The sequence below is a fragment of the Zingiber officinale genome, chromosome 9B, assembly GCF_018446385.1.
Source record: "Zingiber officinale cultivar Zhangliang chromosome 9B, Zo_v1.1, whole genome shotgun sequence".
Classification (NCBI taxonomy): Eukaryota; Viridiplantae; Streptophyta; class Magnoliopsida; order Zingiberales; family Zingiberaceae; genus Zingiber; species Zingiber officinale.
In genome coordinates, this window is record NC_056003.1 from 95,010,582 (window position 1) to 95,022,404 (window position 11,823).

Genomic DNA, 11,823 nt, shown 5'->3' on the forward strand with positions numbered 1-11,823 from the left:
ATAAACTAACCAACATATCTTAAAGCTCCCAATGTGAGACTAAAGTCCTATTCACAATAAATCTCTATGCCTCTTTTATATTTTCTTTATTCACGTATATTCAACAATTAGTTACTACCATTTAAATTTGGTAACGGAGGTTTTTCTATTAGATTTAATTTTATTATTTTTATGTGGACCACATATTGTCTGCATTGATTATCATGCCAATTACAATTTTATATAGTCTAAGACTTCCTTTATAAAGAAGATAATAATAGGAGGATTAAAATAAGTTAAGATGAATAAAAAATACATTAATAATATAATATAATGTGATGAATTAGGGAAATCTCTACGATTTTTTACAATATTCTCTTATTTACCTAAATATAATGTGATGAATTAGGGAAATCTCTACGGTTTTTTACCATATTTTCTTATTTACCTAAATGAGCATCTTAATTTAAAAACTACCAAAAAAATATTAAAAATAATATTATTCTCTTTCTATCTTTCCCACTAACCTTCTAAATTTCATCTTTCTTTCTCTTGTCGTTTTCTAATATATCCTCTCTTTAAGATTAAAAAAGGTTTGATATTTTTCCATATTAAGCCTACTCTGGCTCTGATATGATCCAATATCAAATTCATATTAGGTTTGATATGAAAATATCAGATCCATTCTCAGCCTGATATGGAAATATTAGGTCCACTCTCAACTTGATATTTTCCATATTAGGCTAAATGTGAGCTTGATATTTTCTCACATCAAATCTGTGTCCAGTGTGGATCTGATATGATCCAATATCAAATCCAGTGTTGAACTGATTTGATCCAATATCAAGTCTAATGTGAATCTAATATTTTCTCATATTAGGTCCAATATAAATATGATATTTTTTTCATATCAGATCTACGTAAGATATATTGAAAAATAACGTCTTAAATAGGAGATTTAAGAGGTTGACTCAAAAATAATATTATTTTTAATGTTATTTTTGATAATTTTAAAACTACGATATTCTTTCGAGAAACGGGACCGGTTCGGTTGGTAAAAGGCCGAAATCTCTAAGGTGAATTAACAATAAATTTAAAAAGAATTTTAATTAACGCAATTAATGCAAAATGGCTAACAGTTGCGTCCACTGAGATTTAACATCCTTACACGATAAGGAATAACGATCAAATGAATCATCAATACCAAATAGTGCACGCAATTGATATGACCAAGACATGAGAATGAGGAAAAATCACCATTACATGTGCTTGTTATTAAAGAGGCATCATTCAATTCTCGATAGATATAAATGTTGTTTTGAGTTATCTCATGTCCGTATCTAGGAAAGTCCCTCACTCGGTTACGATGGAATAATTTACCTTATTCTAAAACCCACAGAGTCATCCTTGAGAGCCATAAGATGATGACTTTTACAATCCGAGAATGATGAAAAATCAACGTTGGAGGGCTACACCATCTCAATCAAGGAAAAGAGTTTACGAAAAATATTGAATAAGTGGTTATATGAATAAAAGAAGTCAACAAATTAATAGGGAGTAGAAAAGGATTTTGTTGCAACAAGCCAACAACATTAAAAGGAAAGAGACTGAAGATTCCAAAATGGTCAGAAGGAACGAGAGGATGCACCAAATATTACGAATTATTATCATAAATTTATTTTTTTCAGAGAAATTAATATTTAAAATACTTTTTTTATGAAGAAAGTAATAATGGCATGAGTCGAGCACAGCAAAGTCCACGATATATTTTGCACCAGTATGCAATTTAAAGATTAATTCGATTCTTAGGTTAATTATTTATTTAAAAAATTATCGATTAATTTTTCGAAACTAAGATTCAATCTTAAATATTTTAAAAAAAAACTAGCAAACGCATCATTACCCCAGGAGTAAAGGAAAGTCCACATACATCACCCGTGAGTGTCTTATGTGCAAATGTTATCTAACCTGGTACTAATTGAGAGACAACTTAAAAGGTGGGTCGTCCTCCAGAGTGGGGCAATTTTGACTGATGTCATCAGGAAAATGGGCAGATCAGGGGAAGAGAACAGCAGCCCATTTATCGGGCTTAAATTTGGGGAGATTAACTAGTTGAATCTGCAATCCTGTTGGGCTTTCAGAACACTAAATCTTTCATAATAAAGATACAATTTTACATGTCAATACATCTCCTACAATAGCATTGCTTAATCATCGCCATGCACGCCATTTAGCTAGTAAGCATTACACTACTAAACTTTAAGCTTATCAAGCTCGCAGTGCTGCATATGTATCGATGCAGGATCCTCCCTTCTTCCTAATTGCCAGATCGAGTAGCTTTTGCAACTGGACCGACTTGCCTGAGCAACTGGCAACCAAAGCGAGAGCATCGTGAGAAAGCTTAGTTCACACATAATAAGATAGAAAGAGTATATTTAGAATAATGAAAAGGCTTATTGATGGAATTCTTTGCGCTTTAGTCATCAGTGTAGAACCTGGAAATAATTCTCCAGCTTCTGTCTCAAGCATGCGTGCTCCTTCTTAACCTTTTGGAATGATCTTATGCATCTGAATATAGTCATGGATGCATCAATAAGCACAGTATTAAGAAGATATCCAAGTGATATTATTGAAGATGGTAGTGAAGGAATAAGAGGTACCCTTCTTGATTTTCTTTGTCACAGAAATCTCTGAAAAAAGTGCATTCATTCTTCATCTTCGCAGCACCGATGCTAAACAAGTTTATAACAAGTGAAATAAAAGCTACAAGATTAATGGATTTACAATTAAATGAAAAAAAGAAAGAAAAAGAAAAAGAAAACAAGAAGTCATGACTAGTTTCACCTGGAAGCACTACCCTTTAGTTGGTGTATTAGTGAGTCCAGCCGATCAAAATCTTGAGGAAACTTCTCTCTGTAGGAAAAAGAAGCTGATGGAATATTAATATAAATACTACACTACACATACATTAGAAAAGATTACCCACAGATGTGCTTACAGGGCATGATCAATGTTGCCCATTAGTCTCGATGAGTCCTTGAAGAACAAGGTTACAACCTCCTCCACAAAATTAGGGCTAACATCATCTTGCAGCTCTTCTATCTGAAAAAATTGTTCATCTAGGAACCCCTACAATTAACACAACTCGATCAACCTCCACTGGAGGTAAAAGTGCTGATCTTATTTCAAAACCTAACCTTTTTCTTTTCAATTGAGCAATTTCAAAATCATGTTAATAAAATACGACAATGTTGCATGGTATTAAATGTGACATTAAGGTGCTCCAAAGTCAATTTTAACATTAATCTATGGGAACCATTTTGTGTAGTGACTGAGACAGGAAAGTTAAGCATTTAAACTAGCCATCAGACAATATGTGTGTCTTAGTTGCTCATTAAACAATGTTGACTTTGCATTGGCCATCAGCAAACATTACATGAGAAGCTCTCTATGCAGTAAGGAAGCATAAAACGGGAGAATTAAATAGATAGCAGGATGCCTATTCTTACACTGTTAGCTAGTGATGTACTATAGTTAGAAGAAAATTATTGTTTGTATTACTGTCTTGTAGTTATTGGCAAACAGTAATTTATAGACCTTATGAAGGCAACAGTAAGAGGTAATTGTGAGTTGTTCTGCAAAAAACAAAGATACTAAAGTGATGAAGCACAGAAATTTAACCTGATCAAAGAAACTCTTCTTCATTGTGGCAAGCTGTCGGTGCAAACTAGAGTATTCCATGTGTGACCACAGGACAAATGCAAAATGGAGCAAAGGATGAAATGCAAAGGGAACAGTTGCTGATGAGATATGAAAACCATGATAGGCTGCTATTTATAGAGCAGAAAAAGGATTTTTCATATGTGATATAAGCCACCAGGACAATGGTTTAATAAAAATATCATTGAATTCAAGAAGAAAAAATACATTTCTAATTCCAGTCTACTTTTTCCTTAGATACTCTCTAAATCCTTTCAAATTATAAAACAGTTCAAAATTTGATGCCAGCAGATAGTGAGACATTGGCATGGCACGTCCACTTAAATAAAGAAATATACTTCTTTTAACACAGCATTAAAATTGGGTTTTAATAAAAATGGCAGGCAAACCCAACAAGCAAATACTTGAATCAATCTAAAACAGAAGCACAAATTGGAGCTAAAAAATACAAAATCCAATAGATAAAAGTCATTGTCTTGCTTTTTTTTATGGTCTGAACCAGCTGAAAAAGAAAAGATGAGAATGTAATAGACATTTGATATGCTATCTTTATTCCACGTCCAATATGAGTAAGATTTTGTAATGTTTCTCAGAGCCTGATTTTCAGTTTTGGTTTCTTTAGAGTGTTTGGTCCCGTCCTGGTCCCATCCACTTCTTTGCTAAAGGAGTAAAAGTTGTGAGATGCAATGCATAATTGGAGCAAAAGGTGAAGCTGTCATCTTAGCGGCCCCTCCAGGGCGGCCCCACACGCTCTGGAAGGGGGTAAATCACAAGGGGCATTTGCCCTAGCATAGGAGTGGGAATTGACCCTAAGAACTATTGGAGCAACCATCATCCATGTAGGTACCAACTACACCAACCCGTGGTGGTGAGATGCAATGCATAATTGATCCAATACATCATTGTCCAATGTAGATATCAGAATCTAAACTTAGATTGGCATGCCACATGGCAATTTTGTGATCAACAGCATTACAAAAAGATAAATTCTAAGCCAAGTGAACAATAATGAATAGAAGTGATTCTGCAGTCATTGAATAACCCTGCTGTAGGCACATTGTTGCAAGGTAGCAGGTTCAGCTCAGGCAGGCAAAATTGTCCATGGAAGATAAGTTCCTTTCTAAGCACAAACACCAAAGATAAGATATTGTCGAATATTCATCCAACAAAGTATTAACAAAAGGAAGATAAACAGTGAATATGCAAGGTGGCAATTATTTGAGATGCCATTAAGTTCCACTGATTTGCAAATAATACACTACTCATTCAAAAACTCACCAAAATATTTGGGATTTTTTTAAAAAAAAAATCCTATTTAAACACAGAAAAAACTGCCACCACTTGGCCTTACTGAAAATTCAATAATCCAAAAGAGAATTATATTAAGGAATCAACAGACCATGAAAAAAATACATACTATAGTCAATTAGCAGCCTACTCAGACAATAACCTGAAACCAGTTATATGCCCAGATCATTGTCTCTATAAATAGGAGGTAATAATGCAACTGCTACAGTCCCGAACACATCTTGAGTTATTTCATTTAGATGAAATTCCTCTCCACTGTTTGTTCCTGTGTTATTCAGAATTGTACCATGTGAATCCAAGTGCTAGACACAGTTTTCTAAATCTGTTTACATGTAATCAATATAAATATCGAAAGTTCACTAAGAATGTTCGAGTGTTGGTATTTGACATGAAAAAAGGTAGATGAAGAAATCCAAGTATCAGAGGTTAACGTAGGAGATTAGGACTTTTATATACTTGATCCTAATAAAAACTAGTAAAGAAATAAGTAAATTGAAAAATACAATTATTCTCACTAATTGACTACCAAAATGAAGGATAACAAGTCAAAATAGACTAATTAACAAACAACTAGAACTATTACCAAACACCTCAACTTGGAATTCAAAATTCAAATATTCTCCAATTTAATTCTTTTTCTCTATTTGGAATTATTACCAAAATGTTCTCCAATTACATCATCAGCTCATTAATGATGCAAAAAAGTAATCAAATTTGAGAATGTTTGATATAGAATTCAGATTTGAGTTGATTGGTAATAGATCTAGTTGTTTAGTAATTAGTCTATCTTGATTTGTTACCTTTTATTTTGGATAGTTAATTAATATGGATAAATGTATCTCCTGAATTCCTAGTTTTCATTAGGATTGAGGCAATAAAACACATAGTCTCTATGTAGCTTTCAATTAATAAAAATTTTCTACTTTCAATTCTCTGTGAGGCTTAGTTCATGTTCATTCTACATCACATTCATTATCGTACGGCATGTTCATTTTCCTCAAAATATAAAATTGAATGGGATAAGCTAATACAGAATCAAACAGATATATATGAGACAAAGAACCAAGCGATCTACAAACTTTCAAGAATATTCGCATCACAATATCGAATATACAAAATGCTGCATCAGGACAATACAGTAAATCACAAAGGAAATATCCTTGTGTTCATAAACACATCACTAGTTTTTTTTTAGTTGATAAATGCCAAAACTATGGATTGTAGATTTTGCCAAAGATAAAAAGTGGAAACATTTGAACTCTAGTTATGATTTTTTTTTTTTAAATAGAAGTTTAAAATTTAAAATGCAACAATAGGAAGATTAGCAATTTTTGTGCAGATTGTATTTTATCTGTAACATACTAGATATTCTAGTTAAATGCTTGGTAAGCTTGTCTTATCTGGATTCATTGTCAAAAACAAATAATACATTGCATCATGTATGAAGCCTTTTCATCTTGTATAATTCTACAAAAGTGAAAACTGAGTGAAAATGCCAACAATGAAATATGCCATATAAAAATTCCATTATATATGCTCTGTTGACATGTTTGCATAAGAATACCATCAATATTGATCATTTGACTACCTAAGATCAGACTATGTAGAAGATGGACATTTTTTTATTTCCTTCAGTTTGCATATATTTTTTCTAATAGTTGATGAGGAAAAGTCATAATTCGCCAAATTCTAGCAGAAAATCCAATTGAATGTCTGCAAGATATTTTTCGCATGAACAAAAGATGATAACAATTATGACTAGGTCTTAGCTAGGCAGATAATATTCCAGATAGACACAGTGCTGACTGTAATGAACTTATCCTGTATCAACTCCAACTTTATTTAACAGGAATCAAAGGCCTGTATCTACTTTTGAAGCAAATCTAGTCCATGTTCAACCAGTAGCTGAACAAACCTATGAATCAGCCAGGATACATGTGTGTCACAGAAATCATCCTTATCAATAAATATGTGATAAATCAATCATTGGGACAGACTTTACTGCTTCGGCTATCCAAGAGAATCTCAAGATGTTATTGGTTCTTTTAGTGGACGCATATCCATTGAGCATCACTCAAAGTAGAATGAAGTGACAGATCTTGCATCTTCCTCGCAAGGTATAATTTTGCTCTACTCCACTTGAGCACATACCAACAAACTGAGTAAAAGAGGAAGTAAAGGACGTCATCAAATATATTAGCACATGAATCTTTGAAGCAAAGTGTTTCACTGGCAATCATCCAGAAATCATAAAACACAGTTGAAAATTACTGAAGGAAATAACTATGTTGCACTGCATACAATAGTTAGAGTTGGCAATACCAGCAATTTAAAACAATTGGGATGTAGTGCCTATTGAAAAATAGAATGTAAGGATCTATCATCGAGGTTATTTATGAAAGTTGCATAAACCGCACTTTTAAATGTTATTAACTTATTTCACTTTATGTGTAAGTTCTCATTTCCAGTTATGTTGAACATTAGTGATAATATTTTTCATTTTGCGGGTTTTGGGAAAAGTTGAGAACCGTGAGGACATAGGATAGAGCTCAATTCTCTGCCCGCACATGTTCTTTTTTATTGTTTAATCTTGATTGCCAAAGTAGTTAGAACTTGTTACGTTTAGTTACATACATTTTAGAAAATCCTATTGAACCTAAAATGAAAGTGGACAAATTCATTTCCTTTTCTCTTTATTTCCTCAAGGACCACCACAAAAACAATCAAACAAACTGCACCTTATCTTTATCACAAATAATGAGAACAAAAAGATGGTTCCACCAACCAAGGCGTGACATTCGGCTCTTCTGGTAGAAAAAACCCACCCGAATGACACAGAGCAGCGTGAGAGCCCATTGTCAAAAATTTGCATGTGATCCGTTGGTTCCTACCATAAAGAAGGGAAATCGAAAGACACTACAATTTTTTTTAAAAAAAAAGTACCGATGCATTAGATCATGAAGCAACTCAAATTCTTACTCACCACAAAAGTGTATTCCTGACATGGTATCGACCATAAGAATCTTCAACAAAGACAGTAGGATTATTGGCTAAATTAAAGGAACGAGAATGGACATATGGAAAGAGGGACGGTAGCGGAATCGAATCTTTGTGCAGCAGAAAAATGTTAACTGGTTGCATATGGAGAGAGGGCCGGTTGCGGAATCGAACCTTTAATTGTCACCTAAATGCTGGATCCAAGCAATGTGGCAGCTCCGACACGGAGAGCGGCCTCGTTGTATTGAACGATCGAAACAATGCAGAAGATGAATTGGGTGCCTCCTGCGCCGTGAATCCAGCGAATGAACCCTAGATTTCACTGGCAGCGAATCTGAGGAAGGCGCAGCGGACAAGGCCTGTCCTTCCTAACACTCCCAGTCCCATCCCTTAAAATCTCAAACATATTCGTCGAAAAGAAATTGAAGGGAAAAACAAAACTATTGGGCTTGAATATTGATGGATTGAGTTGAGCTTAAAAATTGATGAGATGATAAGTGATAACCCAGCACTCAAAATTGTGATGCCAGCTGGCATGACTTTATTGTTTTTTATTTTTCACTTTTGTGTAGGGTTGGGTCCATATTTTTTTAAAAAAGAAAGGACAAGAATAGATTCAAAAAAATTTGCATAATGCCATTTCTAGCAAAGCTTTAGATTTAAAGATCTCGTTATTAATATATAGAATCATAAAATGGCTCAATTTTTAAATTTATTTTTAACTATGTATATTGATCCTGTCCGAATCGCTGAACCAAAGGACGCTGGGCACGCGGCGCGCTCCTAGTCGATGGAGTGGATCTCCGGCTGGTCAAACGAAGCTCCGACGATCCTGCACCAAAGTCGAGCCGGGAAGGGATTCTCGGCGGCGACCCTCCGACGCTCAAGTCAGGTAAGTGGTGGAAAAAGTGGCTGCCAAGCTTGTATCATGCGTACCTTTGGCGGAGTAATAGGCTCTTTATATAGGACGGAGAAGGAACTAATGCACGTCCACCGAGGTGCATACGTGTCAGCAACACATACCCCGGTATGCACCTGTCAGAGAGCTTACCTGACACCATGCTGCTACAGTCCGAGCATGTTCTTCGATGGGACAACAGGACCCCCCGTTGTCAGACTAGGAGTATGGCGTAGCCATACGACTTGACGGCTGTCAGAAGCTGTTCCCGTCTTTTACCCACCACCTGACCGGAACGTCCGACCGGCCGGGCGGGCGAAGAACGTCGTCCGGACGGCCTTAATTCCTTGCGCCGACCGGGAGGCACGTCCTTCCGCTCGGTCATTATGTACTGCTTCATTTGAGCGTCGGAACCCTGGTCCCTACCAGGATGCCTTTTACTATCAGATTTCCCTTTCTTCCGAGTCCGGTCGGCTCGTCCCTTTCCGGCGAGCCACTGGACCCTTTGACCTCCCCGTGGCGTTGACCCCTCCTTATGGGGTTCCGGATTCTTACCGCCGGATCACTTGCCTTCCTCTCGAGTCTAGTCGAAGGAGGCAAAGTCCGACTGACTGGACTGCCGATCTGCCTGAGCAATGATCATTGCATTAGGCCGCTCGGCCAGGCATAAGGATGCTTATCCGTGCGGCGGTATCTGTCCGTTCGACGATATTTTGTCCATGCCTTGTGTTTTCTTGAAATCCACGCCCGTTGTTCTCCCATGCTACCCATCACGTGCTCTGAGCACGGTAAGGGGAGCTCATTAAATGCGACTAGTAACCGGCTGACACGTGGCGATCGTGCATTTGTCAGCGTATGGCGGTTGCGTCACTTCCGATGGGACAGCCGCCATTTGAAATGGACGGCTAGATGACAACCTCGATATCGACGACCTGGATCGGACGGTGGAGATCGCTCCCGGGTGGCGATATAAAGCCCTTGACTTCATTTCCGCCGCATTTCGCTCTCTTCGTTTCCAGACCCCTGTCGTTCCTCCTTTCGCCGGCGACCTTGTGCTCAGGCTTTCCGACGATCATACGGCTTCTTCCGATCATCTTCCTCGCTTGTAAGACCTTTTTTTTTCGCTCCCGACGCTTTCTTCTTTCTGTTAATCATCTCTTTCAGTCGGTTTTCCTCCATTGCTTGAACCCTCCTCTTCTATCCCGCATTCTGGCCTTTCGATCATGACCAGTACCTCGCAGCCGACCGGCGGTACTCCGGGTCTTTGGTACTCGAACATGGAAAGCCGGTTCGACGAGGAAGACGCCTTGCGCCTCACTCGAGCATATGACCTACCGATCGACCACCAAATAGTGTTAGCCACACCGTCCGATCGGCCTCACAATCCGCCGCCCGGCACTGTTGTTTTCTTCCGGGACCAATTTCTGGCCGGCCTACGTTTTCCACCCCACAAGTTTTTCTTAGAAATTTGCAATTATTTCCGCATTCCGCTCGGCCAGGTAGTTCCCAACTCTATTAGGTTGCTGAGCGGAGTGATAGTTTTATTCAAACTGAACGGCGTTCCCTTAACCCCAAAAATCTTCCACTACTTCTACTATCCCAAGCAAGCCGAGTGGGGCACTTTTGTTTTCCAGTCTAGGATAGGCTTCGTCCTTTTCGATAATATGCCGAGCTCCAACAAACATTGGAAGGAGCATTTTTTCTATGTACGTTTTCCCGAACGACCAACTTTTCGCACCAAGTGGCAGACGGCGATGCCATCGCAACCGGAGCTCGGCAAATTTAGACCTTCATGCAGCCGAACGGCTAGTTGGCCAGCGCTATCATATTGACAAACTACTCCTCCCGGGAGTAATGCACATATTCGGCTTGTCCTCTACCACAACCGATCTGCCCTGCAGCATGAGTAAGTTTCCTTATCTTCCCATTTGTTTTGTTCTAACTGATTTATTTTTTGCTCCTGCAGCTGAAGTCATGTGGCGCGCCAAAGCTACCGAGAAGCTCAAACTGAAGGCCGCTCAGATTGAGGCGGTGACGAACAAGGAGGCCGCCGAACGGGGCCTTGCTTCGGCTGATCCGGCAGGCGAAGAAGGTGAGGGGATGCCAACTGTCCCCGAAGCCTCAGACGCCCCAACTCCTCATGATGAGGTCGCGGCCGACATAGAACCTCCTACCGAAACTGAGGTGGAGGGTCGTTCGGCCGATGATGTGCCGCTACGCACTAGGAAACGCCGCCGATCGGAATCCGCCCCTGCCTCTACACTTGATGAGTCACAACCCGAGCGGGGCGCGGATGCACCGGTGCAGTCTGGGACGATTTCCCTCGAGAGTACCCCGACCCCTCAGGGTTCTCCGAGAGCCAGCTCGGAGGTGCCGTCTTCCATCCCTCCAAGAACTTTGCGCCGTATCAGGCGTTTAGGCGAGCTACCCTCCTCGTCTGCTGGTGGGCCGTCTCAGAGCGAGCCGAGCGGCCAGAATTTACTTAAAACTGTTCTGCGCCTTCCTTCGGAGGAGTACATGGCTGCTGCTGATCGGCCAGTGTTTCCTGAGCAGATGATCACCCTGACGGGCCCTCTCGCCTAAGCTTGGTTGGATGCTCGGCGACGAATAGCCGCGCTAACTCCCGGGCAGCTTGGCGACAGCAACCTTCAGTCAGCCACAGGGGTATGCTCCCTCCCCTCCCTTTTTTTTTTGTATATTTGAATTAAGTTTTTAACTTGCCCACGTTTGCTAGCAGAACTGGGTGGAGCAGATCGCCATTAGCGATCGGTTGGCCAAACTGGAGGATGAGCTGAAGAAACAGAAAGCAGCGGGGGAGGCCAGGCAGTCGACGGCCGCTCTGGAGAAGTCCCAAAAACTGCTGGATGCCGAGCGGAAAAGGGTGTCCGATCTGGCGAGCAAGGTCGTTCGGCTTGAAACAA

General features: G+C 39.2%; 1 protein-coding gene across 6 annotated transcripts; it reads right to left on the reverse strand.

Annotated features, from left to right (window-relative positions):
• Window positions 1–2,073: 2,073 nt before the first annotated feature.
• On the reverse strand, window positions 2,074–8,477 carry LOC122023573 (pseudo histidine-containing phosphotransfer protein 2-like). Of its 6 annotated transcripts, XM_042581740.1 has the most exons (8): window positions 8,179–8,477; window positions 7,991–8,030; window positions 7,793–7,894; window positions 2,978–3,108; window positions 2,824–2,892; window positions 2,640–2,711; window positions 2,475–2,547; window positions 2,074–2,347 (listed from the first exon to the last, which is right to left on the reverse strand). In XM_042581740.1, the coding sequence occupies exons 3-8, from the start codon at window positions 7,877–7,879 to the stop codon at window positions 2,297–2,299; spliced, it is 483 nt and encodes a 160-aa protein (XP_042437674.1). In that variant the 5' UTR covers window positions 7,880–7,894; window positions 7,991–8,030; window positions 8,179–8,477; the 3' UTR covers window positions 2,074–2,296. The 6 variants fall into 6 exon arrangements, with proteins under 6 accessions (XP_042437674.1, XP_042437680.1, XP_042437677.1 ...); XM_042581746.1 differs by lacking the exons at window positions 7,793–7,894; window positions 7,991–8,030 and adding an exon at window positions 5,150–5,272; XM_042581743.1 differs by lacking the exons at window positions 7,793–7,894; window positions 7,991–8,030 and adding an exon at window positions 5,150–7,165.
• Between the last annotated feature and the right edge of the window lie 3,346 nt (window positions 8,478–11,823).